General features: G+C 43.3%; 1 protein-coding gene across 1 annotated transcript in view; it reads right to left on the reverse strand.

The window, feature by feature from the left end:
- Rac1 (ras-related protein Rac1) overlaps nt 1-22659 on the reverse strand; it is a 41787-nt gene extending 19128 nt beyond the window's left edge. The window contains exon 1 of the mRNA XM_037431363.2: nt 22362-22659. Coding sequence (XP_037287260.1) covers nt 22362-22396 — 35 coding nt within the window. The 5' untranslated portion in view covers nt 22397-22659. The remainder of the gene's footprint in view (nt 1-22361) is intronic.
- Between the last annotated feature and the right edge of the window lie 509 nt (nt 22660-23168).

Raw genomic sequence — 23168 nt, forward strand, 5'->3', positions numbered from 1 at the left:
ATGCACACAAAGGTACGACAGATTTGCATATATATTCACAGCTCCTATGCCCATTGTGTTACAGTGGCATGTACGCATTCCAGAGATCAGTAAAGATTGAGCATACAATTAATTAGCAGCCGACGTCGTCTATGACACATATCATGCAGCATACCTTCACAGCGATGGTTACGCTGGCGACGAATGCAGCAGCCAAATTGGCAAAGAGTAAAATTTTTATTGGATGAACTCATGATGAAATTTAGGTCAGCAGACCAAAACACTTACACTATAACAATGGCTGTGAGCAAAATGACAACAGTTGAAATTTGACCAATGAATCTAAGTCGTCAATAATTTACTCGCGATTTTCGCGCATTACCACTTTATCACGCCCATTCCAGAATGTACTCCTACTCCAGCATTTCACATCATGCATGCAATCTCATTAGAATCATCTGAATATTCTAGAAGACTTCACCGACCAACGCATCGCCTGCGACGAGCTATAACACACGCATGCAAAGCAGTATACCGTAAACGACATGCCTCACTATCAAACTGCGAATTAACAAGATATGAAGGGCCAAAGAACCAAAACAACCAATGCGGTTGATAAAGCTGCTACCTATTTACACTGTCACACCTACAATTCTGAGTCAGTTGATTAAGCTGCATGCAACTATTATCAGCTGTAGTTCAGAGCAAGGTATAACTAATCTACAAAGCTTACTATACCTGTTTCATCAATTACGCCTTCCGGATGATTTCCCATGAAAATCTTCAACAGTGTGTTAAAATAAACAGCTACGCCGTACTGAGATGAAACAGAAGATGGCAAACTACTATGAGCTGAATGCGAGATTTGCAAGAAGTGAAAGTAGTGTTTGCTCATGAGAACAATCAAGAACAATCAATTCTCAAGCATGTGCCAGCCTAACTAACGAGGTTACTTTAGAAAGTACCTTGCGCTGAAGTACAGTTGACAATAGTTGCGTGCAATTTATTCAAGTGACTAGGAATTGTAGGTGTGATGGGGCAAATAGGTAGCAGCTTTATGAACCACGCTGACCGTTCTTCGTTCCTTAGTCCTTCGAATCCAGTTAATATGCAGTTTCACAGTGAGGCATGTGCCTTTTGATATACTGCCTTGCATACCTGTGTTACCGCTCATTACAAGCGATGCATTAGAGACTTCTAGAATATATTTACACGCTAGCAATGAAAAGCTCGTTTGGCGAAAATTCCGGCCTCGGTGCCGGCAATGTTGGTTGCGAGGAAAAAATCATCTGCGTGACCAAAAAATTAAGAAAGATGCATATGAAATAGATAATAAAAAATTCTGGGTATGAGTGAGGTGCGAACCCAGGTCGTTTGCATGGCAAGCAGGTGTTTTACCATAGAGCCATGTGTCTGCTTTGAAATATAGTGAAAATAACTTCGTCTGCAGCAGAAAACCAAAAGGTAATACACTCCGAAAAGAATTATTGATTGCCTAGACTATCTAGCCAGAGAAAAAAAGAATTCAGAAATGTTTGTATGCATTGACAGCAATGGCTAAGGTATACCTACGAGGGCATTTCTTATTCCTAAATTTTGAAATGTCATGGCCGTGTTACATACACAAGGGCCACAAAAAATCTTGGTTACTTGAGGAGGCTTGACAATGCTACAGTGAATGTCAAATTTTTTCACGTAAGACATGTGACCACGGTTTGAATACAGAGCTGCCGCATGGGACAATTACACTACTCGAAAAAAGTTGGGGACCCTAAAGCTTCGCCTTTAAGAGTTGAACCCGATAGCGACATCCCATTCATAGTGCATACTTCAAACACTTAGTGTATGAAACCTTTTTTAATTTGCTATGCACCCACTACGTGGCATTAAAGGCACACTCACCAGGTTTGGCGATTTTGAGCTGACAAGTGCAATGCGTAGACGAAGCGTTCATGATCACGTCTGCCAAAATTCGCAACGCTACGCGAAGCGGAAATGAATCAAATATCAAGATGAACGCTGCTCCCCCTTCCTTCTGCCAGCGTGCACCCAGAAGAGGAGGGCATGACGTGTGCATATGAATGACCCTACGTACACGGCAATGCAGTGACGTTGGTCCCCTACGTAGACGACTGCTCTGACGTTGCAAACAGTGGCGCGTGACTTGGCGAAAATTATTTAACATGACATGCGTAGTTTATATAATTTGTTGCTTGAAGAGATTTATAAAGCTCTAGATTAATAATTAGACACAATAAGGAAATGCGAGCGTCTTTTTTCCATTTTTCTCCCGTGAATTGCAACGAGATGCGGACCTAATGTGTCGGCGTTTCGCACGCGTTCGCGTCCCGCAATCAGCACATTGAGCAGACGACGGCCATGGAACGCTTCTACGCGTTCGCGCACTCATTGTGCTCATCTATTCTACCTCGTCTAAGCCAGCGTTTCCAAACCATCCCGCAGAAACTGGCAGAAGACCACAAAATAACGCTGGTCAACAAAGCAATGCCGCTCGTGTGCTCGGGGGTTGGACTTGTTTGGGCACGTCATGCGCACGTCACCTCTCTATCGAATGCCGGAGAGGGTGGGGAAGAAACTTGCGAAGGCTACGCGGAGGAGCATCAAGGGTTTTGAGCTCGCCTCCTCTCATCCTCATTCCGCGCCGCTTTAACAAACCAGTTTTCTCCCCTCATGATGAACAGACTCAAAAGATTTTTGCGGCAAAATGTTCCTCATCGAACGCCCAACTTTCACTGTCTTAACTAAAATTTGGTATGGGGCCTGGTGAGTGGCCCTTTAAGAAAATAGGCGCAGTGGCGTGTGCGCCTTTTGTAGTGTGGTACCAACTTTCAACCATGGAGCCATTATCACATATTCTAATCACATAATCACATATTCTGATGCCCGATGGCAATGGACGCTTGACTACGCATTATTACTGCAATAATTCATGTTGCATTGTGAAGCATATATACAGGAAGCGTGTGTTTGTGAAGCATGAAAGCTATTGTCACTGAATTTCCAAGCAGAGGAAGTTCTTTTCACTGTTTTCACAAGCAGAGACGTGGCCGTGTGGTAGAACATTCACTTGTCACGCAAATGACCCGGGTTCGATTACCACTCGGTCCCCGACAACCCTCGTTCGGTCCCCACTTTTCTCCAGGGTTTCTTTATCATTTTATTTGCATCATTCTCGATTTTTTGGTCACGCATGAGATAATTTTTCGCTCACATCCAATGACGCTGACACCAGAATTCCTGCAAAACAAGCTCTTAAAGAAAAAAGCATGCATCCCTATTTGAGCAAGAGACCTCATCCCTTCTTCGAGATGACAATGATATGTGGTTATGTGCTTGTTAATGGTGCAAGCGCCAGGTTTAGACAAAGAGGCCTTGTTTAAGAGATTTCAAATATGTTCCCCCTTCTCCCCTCTCACCATTTTTAGTTTTATCCACACTTACCCAAGGAAGACAAATGAAAACAATGAATGCATGCATATACAATAAAACATTTAATTAGAAGCATGGGTATGCGTTCTTTATTTTTTACAGTTTTTCCGCCACCAAAGTAAATTTTTATACGAGCAAGGGACCCCTCAAAATATTGTCGAATTATCCTTTACGATAAGGACACCATGCACCTAACACGTGCCAAGTGTGTCCATGCATCATGCATGCGCTGCTGCAATACTGCCACGAGACGGACCCCCCTGCTTTAACCGGAAGCCAGACATTCCCATGCCTTACAGTTAAGCAAGACGTGCCCACTCCACCTTGGAATGCTGAATGGCAGGTGATATGGGGCTCGTTCAAGCTCACCTTACAGATACAAGCCTGCCACACTGCTTTAGTAGCTTTATCACAATGTTTTTTTTTTTTCATTTTGAACGAAGAATAACAGAATGTAAGCTCACACACTGATGATCACGCCTGCATATCGCCAAGCTGCTTCATAGTATGAAAATAGGCCAAGCAAAACCCACTTCACCTTTCATCTCAAAGAAGTCAAGCCTTCAAAAAGAGAATCGCACTAAAACATGAGAAAGTTTCTATATTTAGGCACACTAAATGGCAAATTAAATGTCTCGTTCGTAAGACATTCGAAAGCACTCTTCATTTAAGACCAAGATGGATGAGAAGGCAAAAAAAGGCACTTGTGATGCGAATCTCATGCTGTTTTTGCAAAGACTCGCTGAAAGAAAGAGGAATTTTTCATGGTAGCAACGACGACTCACCTCTAGGACAGCATGATGAAGCAAAATCTAAATTACTCCAGCCTCCTTGATTAAAAGTCTGCAAGCGAAATCTTCCTTACAACCAGCAGTTGGTTTCATCGTTATTTTTACCAACCTTCATTTCTTTTTATCTCATGTTGCATTTCAATCAAAGTCTATACAATACTCCACTACCCTCATACTTTCCTCGGCTTACCAAGACCGTCTAACAAAAATGGGCCCCTGACCAATCGACTCCCCTTCTTTCCTTCCAACCCTTAAAATGTAAACCATGAAGCCTCAAGATTGCATAGGCGACATTTCTTTTCACAAGGAACAAAGAAGCGTTACAACAGCAGTTCATCTCTCGCATGACTGAGCTGCTGACACGACTACAAAGCAAGAAGGGTTCGACACAACACAAAGACGTCTCGCATGGAAGGCTCCACTTTTCCAAGGCACAAACACAAAGCAACGAACGAAGAAGAAGGGTTCTGTGTTGCAGTGCCGAGTGGCAAGAGGTGCGCGCACTAACAGACTCGGATTCCATGTTTGCTTTGCGGTCATTCCTATCTGAGATGGGCGGTTGAAGTGTGCGCACACGTCTCTGAAGCTCCCGTTTGAGGATGCTGTCGCAAGCTTTGACAAGTACTCTTCAAAGTGCGTAAAGAAGAGTGGATACGAGTGTTCACCAATATTGATTCAACTAGACCCAGCTCCCAAGTTTCGAGACAAGCTGAAGAAAATGTACCATGTCAGACTCCCACAACTACTCCTCCAATGCTCCCTTTGTGCTTGTTCGGGTAATACAAAGCTATATGCTGGAATCCAAAATAAAGGTTTTTAAGATATTGTACACTGCCAACTCATTTTGCTATCTTCTGTGCTCACCTTCACAATAATGCAAAGATTAGTGCAGCCAACTAGCATAATTAAACAAGCGAAAGGAAAAGCCACGACTTCATCAATCAAATTTTACAAGTTAAAATGTGAGCATAACATATTGCATAATACTTTTAAGTGATTTTATCACCATTGTGCAAAAAAAAGTAAATGCTCCAAGCTGAGCCTTCACTTAACAGTGATACAGAAGAGGGTGAATATTCAAAATTTACAACATAAGCAGTATAGCTTGTGCGATTTGATTACAGTAAACACTATTTAACATAGCTGAACATTCGGTTCTTTCATACATACAAGGAATTCAACACTTAGTGGTATGCTGGGGATGACTGAAACTCTGGAAGTGAAAACTGTTCCAAAAAGCTTTACTGCAGAGTAGTGCCTTAACACGTCTTTGCATAACATCCTAATGTATACACATCCCCTTCAGGCACGGGCTATGACGGACTGTCTAAAAATGTGTCAAATTCATGCAAAATAACTTGAAGGACCTCAATATTACATCTCAAAAAAGAAAATGAGGCAACATGTTATTTTGTGCAACCTTCGACTGGTGATGTAATTAGCATGTAATTAAATACTTAATCATACAGTCAGCTTCAATTCTAGCATAAAAAGAATCTCATGTCAGGTTCTAAACATGTTCCCAGTTGGTTTTTCAATTATGTTTATATTAAACAAAAAAAAATAGTTTTGACGTTGGTGCTGGAACGTGGCTTTTGAACACTTGTCGAATATGGTTGTGTCTTCAGCATAGTAATCCTCTGTAACAATACGCAGCAAAATGATGCTAAATGACTGGTAGTTGTCCACTCAGGAAGCCTGTACAAACGTGCTAGCTGGATTCATAGCGATTTGAAGAAATACGCGATGCAATTGCATATTTATAGCTGTTCCTTTTCACCACATACAAAATCGACTTTGTGCAAGGTTTGCATATGCTGTCAATTCAGTGAACAAAAAGTATTCTAAATGTGAAGCCCACATTTTTTTCAGTTTCCTATGTCGACTTCGAATTTTCGCCTATTTGCACACCTCCAATTAAACTATGATAGAATAACTCAATATTATAAAAATAACGAGCCTCAAAATTCTAATACAATCATGTTCAAGGAAACAAACCTCAAAGGTATTCGAAAGGCGACGATGCGCCCATCTTACGCTCTTGTATTTACTCTGCTTTGACAGCACTTGTACTCAGTGGCAAAAGTGGCCCATGCATTATTGGAAATATCGACCAATCAAGCTCACTACAATATAGGGCACCTCTTCAAAGAATCGTACAAGGTTGCAGAAAAAAAAAAAAACTGGCGAGACAACGACAACAGAACAGCCACACATTCTGCATGAGAAAGTCGGTGATCCTTCATTCTCCTTGCAGTCAGGTTAATACTCGTCAGTATACTTTAATACTAGTCGGTAATACATTAATACTCATCAATAATAACTTATGATATACCTACATGCATTAAATACTATGCTTCGTCATGAACTGGTGTTTATGCCCTATAACGGTTGTTTTCTACCCTACATCCCTCTGCCAGCAAAGAGCTGCAGGAGAATGCCAAAAAAATGAATGCCTATGCTGATCTTTCTAAGGTGAGAGAGAGAGAATAAGGTTGAGTGAAAGGCAGGGAGGCTTTCTTAGGTGCTTTTTCTTGTATCGTGTCTATCTGATTTCGATTCCTCTTTCCTGCTCGAGTAGAGTCCTTGCGCAGCGCTATCGTCCTTATATTCTGGCACACGTTTCTGACCTGCCTACCAAGCCACTGTGTGCCAACATATAGTACATGTAACAGGAGGTTTACACGTGGCCGTCTTCCAAGTAAAACATTCACGAGTGAGTGAAGTCAAACAAGCATGTGCAACCACGGTGCTGGACAGAACCGACCGGCAAAAGTGCTTGACCACTACGTGGAGATGCCAACAAACATTAGCAACGTTTCCTTCCGTATAGGGGTGGGACGAAAATAACACGGCAGCGGCCAGCCGTAGCTGACGCATATAACACGCCCTTGTTGACATAGCGAGGGCAAGCGAGCCCACTCTAAACAACGCATCCTGCCCATGGGCACATCCCTGTCCAGGCCATTCTGAGAGCCCGAATAAGAAGTGCTTGTTTTGACAATCCTTCCTGCTAAGCAATGGCATTCAATAAAACATGGATAGGTAGCCCTTTCGTGTTGGAACCCCTAAAGGTGCCTTTAGCAAAGACGGCCAACAACTTTCTGTTAACTTGGCTGAGAGTTTCATCAATGTTAACTACTGTGACCTCAAAAGGGCATGCAGTACTCCATTGCTGGCATTCCACAGGAGCCACCTTTTAACAAACTGTCATGGTTACTCGTGTACACACACCAGGTCTAGCCATAAGAGAGTTAGCCAGGGCCACTGCTCAAGGCCAGAGCTGCATATGTAGAATATTCTTTTATAATAAGGCAAGACTTTAAAAGTGAGTGTGAAAATTAGGCTGTGCAGCAGTGGTAATAAAAGATACAGCTATAAAAAATTGCAAAGTATTTTAAAGGTATATGCAAGTTGCATTAGAGCTCAAAATTGGTTTTAAATTGTGTTTTCTTTACTTTCTTTAGTTTTTAGACACACATGGTTATTTTCATTAGGAGCTGCTATCCACACAGCCTTGCAATTTTTGGAAGAGGCAGCTACCAAAACACTTAACCGAAGAGGAAAAAAATCGTAATTACAAAATAAAGTAGATTTATTGTGTTTCTTACGTTTGTTGATGCATTAAAATTATGTTACTAAAATGCAGATGCACTAAGACTACTGATTCTAGCTTGAATTATGTAGGTGCTACTAATTAAAACTTGAGGAAACTTTTGTTAATTTATGCCTGACAGTTCCAGAGAAAAAGGTACAAAACAGTAAAAATGTGGTTTTGAGAAAAGAAATGCGGAAATTACATAGGTGTACAGGCACAGTTCCTGTCCTGTGTCAAAGAAACAGGACCACAAATTATTTTAGCAACTGTGAGTGGACAGGAGTGACATAGCTTCAAAACAAAGATATTCTTGATCGGGTGAATACAAAATACTAAAATTGAATTTTTTTACCCAACGAAGTTTACCCCCTTTCACTACAGGCATCACATACCAATACATGCCAACTTGTGAGCTTTAGAACATGTGAGCCTTAGAAGTATCAAAGATAAACAAGCACATAATTTTTAATAATTACCCTTAGTGCACACGTTTTATGACACATCCACATTTTACTACTATTGTATGGGCAGCACGAAACTTGCAATCGGCCCTGTCAAGCAACAGGATGAATTACTTTTAGTCAGAACAGGGTTTTACAGTGATGATGCTCTTACCAAATTCACCCCCTTTCTGATTTGTTTACATAAGGTAGGCACACAAGTGCTGTTATTTCATAACCAGGAAAAAAAATGCTGCTCATCGTCCTAAGCAAAACATTTTGCCTTACATCAAATACACTTTTAAAAATCTTTCGTCAATATTTGTAGCTGCATAGGGCCAAACCGAATTGACACAGTCTACAGAAAGTGTGAGAGAAAGACAATGTGAGCATAGGAGTGAAAAACTTGTCAATGAATAATAGTACACTACCTCGTGATATCAATATCAAGAGTGCTCCTGTTGCAGCATCCACAACATAATTTCCTTAATGACGGCCTACTTCATGTCCACTACAGGCAAAATGCACGTCGAAATGATTCTGAATTACCCTTAGTTTTCCACCAACCAAGCAAACACTGTAACAGAAAATGTCCAAATTCAATCACAAGCACTTAATTCCCTGCCATCATTCACTGTGTAATACTTATAACCCTGAAACTCTCTCACCCACTGTTGTTACTGCAGTGCTAAATAGGTTACCTGCTTCGTACCTTAGGTGATACTGAACACCACATCAAATTTAGAGGGGAGTAGAATATTTACTCCTAATATTACATCACCATTCCGTACTATTTTTTTTGTTTGTCCTAACACAAGGTCCATCGATATTTGTTGTTCACTGCTCCCATGGCACAATTCATGATTTTTAAGGTTTTTATGTATGTATATATGTACGTATATATGTATGTATGTATGTATGTATGTATGTATGTATGTATGTATGCAAGTACATAACTGCCCAACTTTACTAATTAAGAAGTTGATCAACTTACCTGTCCTAACTACTCTCGCACGTGATGTCCTTAGTCATCTTAAGATGCCTGCAGCTACAGAAGTAATTTTAAAAGCATAAAAAAACTTGCATTTCCCTAGTTTTTGGGGATTTTGGAGACGCTTCTTGAAACATGTAGTATGTATGTATGTATGTATGTATGTATGTATGTATGTATGTATGTATGTATGTATGTATGTATGTATGTATGTATGTATGTGTGTGTGTATGTATGTATGTATGTACATATGTATGCCTTTACTACCATATTCTGGCTCCACTGGCTCGTACCACTACATTAAATTATTAGAACATTCTGTTCTTCAAGGGGCCTTGCAACAACACTCTTTTAAGCATCGTCTGAAAATGCTGCTGATCGGCAGTCGAGCATGCATGTCACATAAGAACATGACTACATGCCACACTCATGATGCATTCGTGGTCGTTTTGCTAGCTTCACATATGCCAAATTTGTCGTTGTGACATGAGTGGATGACGAAGGCATATGACTGGTGCAAATGCGAAAATCATGACATGAGTGTCATGTAAGAACATCACTTGATGCCACGCTCATGATCCACTCGTGCCCGTTTCGCTAGCTTCAGATATACCAAATTTGGTATCACGTGACGTGAATAGATGAAGATAAATGACACGTTCAAACATGATAATCATGAAATGCATGTCACGTAAAACATCACTATATTCTACAATCCTAGCACGCTCGCAGCCGTTTTGCTATCTCGCACACACCAAATCTGGTATTACGTGACATGAATGAACGACGAGCACAAATGCCAAATTCAATCATGATAATCATTACATAGAAGTCACGTACGGCACAATTTACGTCAACATCGTAACGTTGTGCTGACTTTTATGTGAAAATTCAACCTTCCACATTCGTACTTGGCATTTCATTGATTCCCACTGTATGAGGGATCTACCAATTTTTCATTTTGTTGTTGCTAGAAGTTGCAACTGCCTTAGCGAGGTGTGTGCTTTAACATGTGATCAGATCGCATCACCCGCACCAAAATTTATGTGCTGTACATTATATTGTATCTTTTTTTCTTTTCGCTTGTATTGCATAATTGTCCCTCATTTTTGATGAAATCCCGATTGTTAAATCCGAGCACATTACTTATACCACTCCACCTGCTGCGACGACAGAGAACTGGGGCCTAGAGTTTCTCAAGATGCCTATAGCAGATTTTTTTCGGCGCCCCTACCATTGTATATCAATGTATACAATGGAAATAACGAATTAATGCATGAATGATGTTCCCACAACCTAAATCAGGATAAATGTAACCAGTCATACATGCAAAGGCCAAGGGTCTTCTCTTGAAACAGGCAACACAGTATTACATCGCATCACACGGGCTTCCTATTTTTGACACTTCCTAGGGACGGAAGGAAAAAAAATGCAAAGATACAGGCATTCTGCAGCTGATGCCGTCCCCGTTATCGACACGCACTCCCGCTCTCTGGGGCCACACATAGACTGGCAGATATGTTCAGGAAGTTAACACAAGCAAAAGCAATCTCTGGCAATACGTGGGGAGGGGGGACGGGAAGCGGCAGAAGCTTACGCACCAGAGACGCCCTTGGGTTAAATTTGGGAGACCCACTTCCGAAAGTAAAGGAACACTTGACGGCGCAACCGGCAGCTGCAACACGACCCCAGCATGGGAGACAGATGGCGCCAGGGGGTTTGCAGTGGCAGAAACCGGATTTAGAACTTTCGCGCTCAGCTACCCCCGCTGAGTCTACACAAAACCCTAAGTGCACTGCCAATCAGACTGCTTTTCTTCCTGCCGGCGCACACGTAGAAAAGGTAGATTAAAACATGTCACGTAATGAGCACACTAATTACTGCTCGTTACAGGAGGAGCCCTCCAACTCGCTCCTCTTCATTCTTTGCTCAATCCTCCCTGACAAGACAGTAGAGGCCACCAGAGCTGACAAGGAGAAGGGGTTCGCTGGAACAGACCAATCACTCTTCCACATTTCCCTATGTGTCGAAATGAGCATTGACAAGTAGCGATGTACTTTGTAGAACAATCCATAACTGAGACAGAATACCTGGACGCTTCCCAAACAATGCGAATGAAGCTAGTGTGGAGGCCTACACTTTAATGATTACGCTGCATGACGGCCAATTCACTGCTGTCCTTACAACGAAAAATGCACAACCATTTCTATACCATTGGCACGAGCATATGGGGCAGAAACTTGGAGAACAGTTTAATTCCTTTGCAGGTCGCGATAGAACGAAAAGTGACAGGCATAAATATTAGGAGACACGAAGAGACCAGAAAAGATTGGAGAACAAAAAAGGTCAGCCAATACTGAAGCAGACATCAAGAAGAAAGTAAATTGTGTGGCTTGCAATGTATGAGCAATGCTAAAGCACTGCAATGTTGATGGCCACCTAGGCTATTGCTGTTTTGCAAAGAAAGTTTTCTGTTTCCTTCTCCCTTTTTTTCCTTTTTCCTGTGTTCTCCTTTCTGTCGCTCTTTATTTCTATTTCTGTCTCTCTCAATGTATTTCTCGGTCTTTCTATCTATATTTCTCTTTCTTTCTCTCTCGGCATTTCTAGATTCTCTTTTCTCTCTTTCCCTCATTCTGCATTACTTTCTTTTTTTCTGTTTTTCTGTCTCTATTTCTCTCTGTCATTCTATACTATCCTTCACTCTCTTCCTACCACCTCACCCTCACTTAACCGCTGTTTTTCTCGCTCTATCTGTACTCTTTGTCTCACCCGTCACAGTATATTGCACCCAACAATGAAGAAATCGCCGAGCATATTAAACAGCTCCTTTATTAAAAGTAAACCAGAGGTCGCGTATAGCGAAGCAAAGGAAAATTATGGTCAGTTAGAGCGACAAAAGAGATACGAAGTGACAGAAAACGTAGCCGAAGTGAACAGTTGAATGGGGTGACAAAACTAAGGCAGAAAACGGAAGCAAATTGCGCGAGATACAGTCAGTAAATTGGAGATCCTCGGGAGGGGCCCTTGCATTACAGTGGTCATAAAATAGGCTGAAAATGAAATGATATTCACAGTGAACCATATCAACCAAGCAAAACGAATGTCAGAATACCGTGAATAGCTGCCGAATGAGAAACACAAGAAGAGCGAGATGAATTTATGGAGTTCTACGCCTAAACACTGAAGCCGAGTGAGAGGTGTTGTAAGAGTAGCCCTGCAATAACTTTGATGACAGGGGGTATTAAATATTGATTGAAAGTGTGTAGTATGTTTACAGTGCAGCAGTGTAAGGTGTAGCTTTCCAAGTTTACTTCTGCATAAAAATGACCCATTTTTGCAAGATTAAAAGCCCCCGGGGAGGTGAAAAAGGCACCCAACCTCTTCACTGACAACAACGTGACGTTGGTGTTCTTTCATATTCTGCCATACACTCATGGTGCCAGGCACTGAACCCTGATGAATAGTCGCGTAATGATGCTATGAATAGTTGCTGATGAATAGTTTGCCTCATAAATAGTCGTGCAACAATGTGACAGCTTATATTCAATTAATTAAATTCAATATACTGTGAAGTGGTCTTTCAAATCAATCAAGTTGTCACTCTCCAATATGCCCACATTCCAAGTGGTAGTACTGCACTGTAAAATTGAGACACGTTAAACAAGCTAGGACCGACAGTGGAAAGAAGCAAAAATGATGTCACCAACCTGCATGTTAGTATTTTAAGTGCCATTGCAGCCGAAGTTATGCGATCTTGGTTTGGTCGCAGGTTTTTCTAGCCACAGTGGTCACATTTCAGTGGGAATTAGGTGCAAGAACACACACGTACTTAGTTTTGGGGGTATAAAGAACACCAGGTGGTCAACAATACGCTGCACTACGGCATGTCTCAATCATATCATAGCTTTGACACATAGAACCCTAGATGTTACTACTGAAGTTTCAGCACAGCATTTCTGGTAAGTCTTGTAGGGTATTGTAGAGAACGTGACATGTGAAAACGCTTGTAGTGCGACTATTGATGAGGCAAAATGCTCTCTCACGCTAGGCTTCAATTAAGGTTAAAATGGAGCCAACTATTTTACGAAAGCATGCTCGGTGAAGTTTACCAGTACTGCAGAAAGTTAAACTTAAAATAACATTCTTGCCTATTACATGCCAATAGTACAATAAGAATATGAGGCATGCCGAAGTGAGGAAATGTGGATTATTTCTCATCATGTGGGGTTTCTTAGCCGGCACTTAAATATATAAGTACACCAGTGTTCTTACGTCACGCACTCATACAACCGTGGCCACAGTGGCTGGTAATTGAAACCATGCCCTTGAATTTGGCAACACAATGAGCGGCTAGAAGCTGCCCCAGCAGGTCACTCCCTTGCATGTATATGGAAGGGTAGGCAATATTTTGGTGGCCATGTTCATCTCGTGCTGACCAAAGCTTGTAAGTTTTGCCTGATCTTCAATGACAGTTCATATCCAAGCACCAAAAGTCCACTGTAAAGGGACACTAAAGGTAAATATTACTGTAAAATCACAGGCAAACATTCCTAACTGGGAAAGCACGCTCCTCCCTTTTTCAATATATTTGAAATATGCACCAATTGCTGTGCAAGTGCACCCCCCTTTTCTTCCGCCATTTTCACTATTTTTATTCATCGAAAACATTTCATGAGTGTGTATTTATTAAAGCACTTCGTTAGAAGCATGGGCGTACATTCTTTATTATTAGCAGCTCTCCTACTGCCACCTTGAATTTTGATCTACAACCTAGCAAGGGCCTCCCCCTCAAATCTTGTCGGATTATCTTTCACCGTGAGGAGGGGTGTTTGCTCGGGATTTTACAAGCTGATGTGGATAGTTGAAACTGTATTCCGAGAACCTTGTATGCTTTCTTTGTACCAAGGAAATGTTTAGTTTTCAGAGAAAATCATGTTTTAGTTATCCACATACAGTTCATGCAATTCAAGTCACCCGACTCCAAGAACAGCCCTTCTGATGCAACATCTATCACTCCTGCACTGCCTAACAGCAGGTGCTGTGAAGCAAGGGGCTTTATCAAAGCACAGCCCAGCTGAAACGAAACTTGCATCTTCCTCAACAATGACCTTAAGTGCTTTATGGCATGAATTATACCAAAATACAAAAGTTTATTTGATTATATCTTTTAATGCAAGAAAATGTTTTGTGTAGTTTGAGCACTTTCGATTAACTGCACCGAGCCCCTACCAAGTCATTGGGATTATGTTACAGAATATCACACTAGTGACGACATCATGTCCGACATTTCCCTTAATTTCCAAATTACTTTTAAAGTACTGCTGTGCACAATACTGATACTTGAGGCGTTTTCAAGAATTGATCTTTCACTGTGACATACAATGCTGTTTGCCTTTAGTGTTACTTTAAGCGTCAAGCACTGCTTTGTATGTCAATGTCACTTCAAAGGCATTGAAAGTCATAAGAATGAATGCATGCCTGAAGCGACCTTCATGGCCTTCTCTGCCAATAAGTGGCTCTCAAGCTTGAGATGCACCACAACACCTGACAGGCAGTGATTGAGAAACGGCAATTTTAATCCCTCTAGGTATGTGGCTTTTGGCATGAGTGAGCCTTTTCAACAGCGACATGCAGTGGCCAAAACGGGGAGTCCATGCGTATGTGACTGCCCTAGTGGTGCACAGGTCACTAAGGATAAAACAAGTTCATAAACACGACTTTTTAGAAACATGTGAAACGCACTGCTTCATATGCAGCAATACGTAACAAGCAGGCACATGTCACCGAAGTTTTATGGTGTGCAGAGAAGCTAACTTGCAGGTTTCAGATGTCGCCTATTTAGGAAGATAGAAAGTTGGGCAACGATTTGTAGTTTGAAAACACAGGCATACAGAACACACACATGCGGGGTTGTTTTTTTAATTCTTCCTGTGCTCAGTGTTATGCATGCCTGCTAGAATGATAAATGGATGCCGTCAGGTTATATTTCCTTCGTGATACACCTACACGGAGTGTAGATGTGCGCACTAGTCTTCGTAATGACACAGCTCACAGAGAGACGGAGCGACACATCTACGCTGAAGTGCAGGCCTGAACGTGGTGGACGTCATTATCAGCTGCCATAGAAACAATGCATGGCCCGGGAGCAAATAGGCAGCTTGCCATTTATGAAACAGGGAGAGAATGACGGGCCGTTTAATTGCTCCTGCCGGAATGCGCCATTCCAAACGCCTGGATGCAACAGCAGCATTTTCGCGGCAGGTGTTTCAACACAGAGTGAGGTCAATATGCCAAGTTCCCATGCACGCAGGTAAAATGGTATCGCTGGAAAGCTAGGGCATGTGACATGAAGAATTATTTGATTTCCTTCATCAGTCACACCCCACAAGAGTGAGCAGAGGTGTTAGGCCCCGAATGCACATGCAATGTTTCAATAACAGCAGGATGCAAAAATTTTACATTGACCTTTCCCCAGAAGTTGCAACCACCTTCAATCGAAAGTTACCACATGGAAATGCAACAGATTCCACTAAGAACTTTGTCATCAGTGGCTGAGCAGGGGTGCGATTATTTATGTGTTCTGTAACAAACTTTTGCCCTCACTGCATGCAATCGGTCAAGATTCATGAAAACGTCACGAATCGGGAAAGTACGCACAATCTTCAACGTATCGCATGCACTGAAAATGGATGTTGTATTGCACAATGCCCCAGGAGTGCTTGGTACCATTGCACTGTCCACTTGTGTGTTCATTGTAACTTCATATGTCATGTTTTGTATAATTAAGTAAAGAAAATCGCGTCTTTTCTAAATCTGCTTGAATTTGATCCCACAGATTTACAAGACCCAATAAAGTTTCTCAATCAAGTAAAATAACAAGAGTATGTTCATTGTGGTGCTTTGCCTATCAGCAAAGCCCCACAATGAACATAAACTTTCAAGTGCTAAACTTTCATGCACGCACACACATATACTCTCACATGCCCATACACACAATCAAATGCCACAAAAAGCTCAAGCAACAATTAATGATAATCATTCCTGTGGCACAATGATAGACAACACTCAAAAGACCACGGCAAGAGAGCCAGCTCACGATTTTGGAACACTGCTACATTCCTATTTGACACGCTATGGGCAACATAGACTTTGCATTGCATCTGTGAGCAAAAGCATTTTATGCCTCGAACACGAAAGATATGGTTGTGTCATGTGATCCTATGCAAACATGATGACATACAAAATGCCATTACTGAAAAAGTGTTGACACCAGAATAATACGAGTTGCATGCTTTTGAGACCAGCTGTCACATCTCACCACATATGCTCATGACCAACATATGTCACATACTGAAAGTGCAAAGATGTATGAATAAAGTTGGAAATAACGATATGTGAACAAGATGTACTTATGTAAAATGAGGCACAAAGATTTCCGGGAGATGTCACCAATGTTTACACCTCCCGCATATCATTATGATGAAGTCTGAATCCTAACTCGTCAATCAATTTCGGGCAGTAGCACAAGGTAGCGCATGCATGGCGAAAGCAAGATGGGACAAAACCCTACGTCTCGTCGTGCTTTCGCCGTCCATGTGATTCTTTGCGCTGTTGCCGAAACTCTGTTCTATCATATAGCTTATCAGTCTTTCCTTCTGTCAGCCAACTTGAGAGACTCCCTTACAAGACTTCTCCTGGAATAAGGGCCTCCAATGTAGAGTGAAGTGAGACTCTCAATAAAGGTACATTCACTCATTCCTCCATGCATACACCAACCGATACGTGGACCGATTATTAGACAGACACTAGGGTGATTATAATGAGCAACAAAATAGGTCAGTGGACGCTAGTAGAAACGTCAGTTAGGTGGGAGTAGTACTAACCAAGTATGTCTATGAACGGGTGCTGGCAAGTGTAAAAGAGTGTTGGGGTACGACTGGCAACGATTTAACTGAATGCTGACAAGTGTTGATCTAATGAGATTGGGTGAGTACATTGCCTGTGAGGAGGATGGGTTTGAGAGCCGCCATATTTGGCTTCTGACGTTTGAGTTTTGTACCTTTAAGAACTTAACAAACAGTGTTATTTGGATGAATGTGTATCCAACCTGCCACTGGCGGCAAGCTTATTCCCCCTTTTGTCACAATTCATATTGCTTATGATGGGGTTCTATTCTCTGGGGGAGCGATAATGCGACCTCGTGTAAAAACAACAACCTTCCGGGCGTCACCCAATTTATTATGAAGGTGTGCTTGACACCTGCAATAACTGTCAACCTATCAGCTGGGGCAACTACAAGTCTGGAACACAGATGCAAAAAGAGAATTTTTCTCCCGTATGATTGCACCCTGATGAAGTGTGGAGATCCTTGTGCATAGGTCAGCAAAAATTGTAGAGCTCACCCAAACTCGCTCATGAAAATTTTCCTGAGCAGGACTCACGCTCACCAAAATCTTAATTACCCAGATTCGTGCCTCAATTTGCGTCCGAGTGAGTCAACTCAGTAGTTTGTCGACCTATGTCCTCGTCTTCATCCAAGAAGCGTACGGATGAACTCCACCAAGGAGTTCCAGAGTTGGCGTACTGTAGTATGGACTCTGTATGAGTGACACACATGGTCCAATCACTTCAGTATTGGTGGAGTGGTAGGTTTATCGTGTTTGCATAATATTGCCTCTTCATGTGTTGCATGGCTGAGCATTCCTAGAAACTGCACATGTTATTATTATGCTATGGTCCACATTTTCAAGCACTTTTCCTACCCTAGGCAACCAGGCGCACTTATTAGCATACAGTATGCTACGATAATTGTACCAGTTTGTTATTTTCTTCGTGATTCACTACGCCGTCTAGCTGCTTAGTACAACTTTATATGAGTAGACAAATCCATAGAGTTTCCTAAAATTGACTAGCAGAGACTGGTGCTGAAGTCGTTCAGCGGCCATGGGAATGGTGGTTAGCACACAAATTTGCTTAGTCTTCATGCTTGGGGGCTTTGAACACACTTGCGCTTGTTTAATGTTGTGTTTTGGTTTTGATTCGAATAAAGAAACAGATCATTGTGAACTTTGCCCTGTTTACCCTGTTTAAATTGGTGAGCCTAAAAAGATTAAGATGGTGAAGTGCAACTGCTGAACATTTGCAGATTGTCATTTTGTGACAAAGCAGCTCCAAGCCACACGAAGTCATACTGAGCCAGAAGAACGAAGATTAGACAAATCTGTGTACTGCCGATAATTGCTATACTCATTGAAGTGCCCTGCATTGCTGGATGTGCCCTTTAGATTGGGTGGCGGCTGACGCCACATAGTTATATAGTTAAATACTATCACTATGTACTGAAGGATTCAATTTCATTCGCGCCTTGACTGTAGCCACCAATCAGTTAGCCTCCTCCTGATTATTACTACCTGTTTAAAGTCCATTTTGCCACCACTGTCTTTAAACCCCAATGCATTGAAAAATTCCACACTATTGTCTTGGACTATAGGTTGAAGCCCTTTACAGAACATTATCAAATGTTCAACGGTTTCCTCCTCCTTTCCAAACGCACTACATAACGCGTATCTGCCTTTGTGTTTGGCTCAGTACGTCTTGGTCCAAAGTACTCCCGTTCTGGCCTTGAACAGCTGAGGACTGCCCATAAAATTATCGTAGATCTTTCCTGTTGCGATTTGCTGCTTGACAGTTCGGTAGGTCTCCAATGATGATTTCATAAGCATTCCTATTATCCACATGCCCCTCTGTGTTTCCTTCACCTTCTTCTTAACCAATGTTTCCTTTCAGCTTGGTATTCGGCTGTAGTCCAAATACTTGCATGGCAATTTTCAAGTTCACTTCCTCTATTTAATATCAACACTCTTCATGTACAAGTAGTCTCCAACACTCCTCTCCCATTTTTCTCAACCGCTTCTCAAATTCTATCTTGCTGCTAGCTTCCCTGCCCTCAAATGATGTCCATCCCATATCACTTTGTACTACCTGATTTGGGGTATTCCCGTGTGCTCCCAAAACAAGTCTACCTATACCATGTCGTTTAATTTCCAATCTTGCTTGAACCTCTGATCTCATGCACAAGACCTGCATTGCCGAACGTCAAACCTGGGACCATGACCCTTTTCCAAATCCCTCTCACAACCTCATACCTATTGCAGCTTCACAGCACCCCATTTTTCATTAAAGCTGCATTCGGATTCCTGTTGTCCTTAGTCATTACGTATCTTTCGTGTTCCCTTAGGTACGCAGCCCCTAGACTCAAGCGCCAGAGTTCTCTAGGGTATTAAGAGGAAACTATGGAAGGATCGACTCAGTACCAGCCGAATGTTCATCCGCTACGCGCTTAGCGGGCCTTCCGGGCGTTTTCGCGTTTGTGGCAAGTTTGCCTTCCCCGACCCCCCCCCCCCCTTTTTTTTTCTACGAACGTCGCGTGGCGTGCCTCCGGTTACAACATGCACGGCGTAGCTAGGGGTAGTAGCGCGTATCGAATCTTCTTTCTTTTTTCCCTCCCTTTCCGTTCTCGGAAAGGTGACAAACACCGAGGTTTCCGCAAGTGCGACGAGCCATGGAAGGAGAGAGGCGTTTCTGTCACCGCTGATGAGCTGTCGACACCCGATACCTCAGAGAGCACCGAGATTAAAACAAGTTGTAGCGGAAAAGGGGGAGAGAGAAAAAAATCCCAAGCCACACCACGTAAGCCACAGGAATGCGATCGAGGAGAGCAGAAATCCGGCTTTACCGGCAGCTGGAACGCTGCCACAGGTTACCCCAATTTTATTTGCTATTGATATTCTTTTATTTTTACGCGCGCTTACTTTATCAATTTCCTGCGGTGCTTACGCGCTATCTTTCGCGCGCACAGGTGCAGGAACCGACCGATGATGATACGACCGAAAATGACCGCAGCCGGCTCGCCACGAGGTATCTCTGACCGATAAATATTACGCCACGGCCGCGCTGTGTTTGTTCCTGGCTCTAATAGAAATTGGTTCACCTACCCACCCGCCGATGGTGATCGCGCAATTCTACAGGAAAAGAATCAATGGCACTGCTGGTTGTAATGAAGAGTACGATTAATTGTCACGGTTTTCATTAACGTTGAATAAACAAGCCCTCCATTTGACAATAATATTGAAAACGAGGAGATACCGGGGCCAGGAAAGATGTATGGGTCGTGAATTGCAATTGTAGAAAAATGTAAAGCGGACGGCAGGTCACGGGTTCGTTTCCTGCCAGCGGCAATTTGACTCAACTTCCAATGTACTTTGTTCAGATCTACGAAATAATTACTATTAAAACCGTACCATTAACGTCCCATTTACCTCTCTTGGCTTCATTATGTGCTGTTTTCATCAAGCTGTGTTTTTCATCAAGATAAGGGTCCCCGAAAACTTCCGTCATTCATTCTAATTTGCTAATGAGTCACCGAGATACCATTCGCGAAACAAAAGCCACCCGGCAGAACCACGCCACTCCAGAACTTGGCCCCAAAGTTTGGAATTGTACTAGAAAAGTCGGCATAAAAACCCGGCCCCCCGAGGCGTGTGTTGCAAGATCACTGGAGGCCGTTCTGTATTTCTGTTTCAATACTTTTACAACGCCGTCTCGTCAGCGTGGCCTGGCGTAGCGTGCACACGACACTCACGTTCTCAAAAAAAAAAAAAAAAAGTGGGACAACGCGGTCGTCAGGGCGTATTTTGTGCTGCTTCACCCACAGTGACACACTGCCGTGTCTTTCTCCCGCTTATTTTGTTTTTGCGTCTGTTTTATTCAGACGCGTAGGCGCCACCACAAGGCGACGGCCGTCAGAAATGAAACAAACACACAAAAAGACACCGCACGACACGCGGGAAAGAAGGTTTTCTGACGCGGCCTGCTACCTACGTAACGACCTCGAAGGCCAGCGAACACGCCAATGCGAACGCCCCGTTCGTACAACCAAATTTGAGAGTCGGCTGCCTTCTTATTGAGACGGTGGTGCGTATGGAAATATGCCAGCTGTGAAACACGAGTAGGCGTCGGGGTTTTCTTTTTTTCGGGACATACTCCGAAACCGCAACTTTCGCCTTTGGAAAGCGTTTTACGTCACCGAACAATTGAGTTATAGTTATGTCTGGCGAGTTTACACCATACAGGAGGTCGTGGTTTGAACTGACGAACGCCACAACGGCGTTGGGTTTTGTGGCGCGTCACAGCGGGCGAACAGGTTGCGATCACCTTTTTCTTTCCTTAATTCGCTAAACATTTCGGGCACCTTTCGAGGGGTGAAAGCTGAGGGTAGTTTAATTGGCGCTCGTCCCCAAGGTCAAGAGAAGGAAAAAAAAGACGGAGGGCCGATGAGCCAGCACGGCTCGCCAAGTAATCGCGGACTTCCTGAGCCTGAGTTCCCCGCTATGACGTGTGTTCCGCAAAACGGGAGTTCCTTCCTCGGCCTGGATTATTATCGCGCCAAGAGGGCGCCCAACCGTCAAAAAACAGTCAACCCCCACTTTCTAAACGGCGCGCCGGCGACGGTTCAATCAAAGCCAATGAAGTGGGCGAGGCGCCGGGTCCACTTGGGATCTGTAGAGGGCCTTACACTTTCCACGTGATCGCGGTCGTCAACGAATTTCAGTGCAGCAAGACACCATCAAGCAAAAATTGAGGGGGGCTTCAGAACGCAACGTGCTAACTTTTGAAGCCCTTTTTCTGCCGACATTTTCATGTTGTTTTTCTGCCGAGTCGACGGAAATACCGACCGGCGTTTTGGTTGAGCCGGCGCTCAAGTTTTGGTGAGGAAGGAACATGAGATGAAAAGAGAAAAAACGGGTTTTTAGGGTCGCGTGCCAAAGTTTTTTTTCGCACCACCGAACACTCGCGCAGAATCGCGGTGCAAGCCGAAAAAAAAAATGTGCTCTTTCTCACGAGCGGTGATCAGTTAGGAAACACTTTTTTTCAGGGTTCACTAACGATGTTTATTCACGCTTGCGAGCATCGTGAAATGCTCCCTCTACCATTGCAAGTTTATTAGGAGCACGTTAAGCCGTTCAAACAACTCGAGCGCGCGATGCCAAAAGAAGGCGTGGTGCTAGAAAAGCCTCGAGAGTGGGGAGAGAGGTTAGGGTAGTTTTACTCACCCGTCACCGACGACCACGCACTTTATCGCTTGCATTCTGTGAAGGGCGACCCGCTCGATGGGTTAACAACTGTTCCGGGCCACTTTGCGACCGAGTTCCCCTGCCGGCGACAGGAGACGCGATAAAAGCACAATTCTTGGCGTCTCCCGAGAAAACGCCACGGACACCACCACCGACACACCGTTGGAGCACCACACTGGCACGGGACGATCGCGAGGAAAACAACAAAAACCACCAAACACGGCCACCAACCACACTTCACGAGCGGGCACACTCCCACAGGCTCTTCGCTCGCTGGGCGGTGGACAAAATGGCGGCCATACATAGAGACCAAAATGGCGGGTGGTGAATAAATTTTGTCCCTAGTATCTCTAATAGAGTGTACTAGAATGGGGGAGTGGGTCCACTGAAGGCTCCACGCTGAGGCGTTTTTTTCGGAAAATCCAGGTGGCGCTACCATCGCCTTCACCTGAAGACTTAGCCGTGGTTGCCATGGTTACAAGTCCCCTTTGCCACGCGGTTCGCGACGGGTGGGTAGTCTGATAGTTCGCGCGGTTCGCGTGCTGCTCGCGCGTCTGGCGCAGTCTCGCAGCGTTGTTGCTTCGTTCGTGCGTGCGTGGCCGTGAACGGCGTCGCACCGTGCTTCCGCGCCAGTTCAACAAAATCTAAATGTTTATATTGCGAAACGCCCTGCTCGTATAGGTAGTCACGCACGCAAGTACCGTGATTTCCACGGTAATTGTTTACAATCAAGAGCGTAAGTTGAATTTGGCTTTTGCGAAAACGTACGCATCGAAAGTGTAATAT

Source organism: Rhipicephalus microplus, chromosome 7 (genome assembly GCF_043290135.1).
Source record: "Rhipicephalus microplus isolate Deutch F79 chromosome 7, USDA_Rmic, whole genome shotgun sequence".
NCBI classification, from domain to species: Eukaryota; Metazoa; Arthropoda; class Arachnida; order Ixodida; family Ixodidae; genus Rhipicephalus; species Rhipicephalus microplus.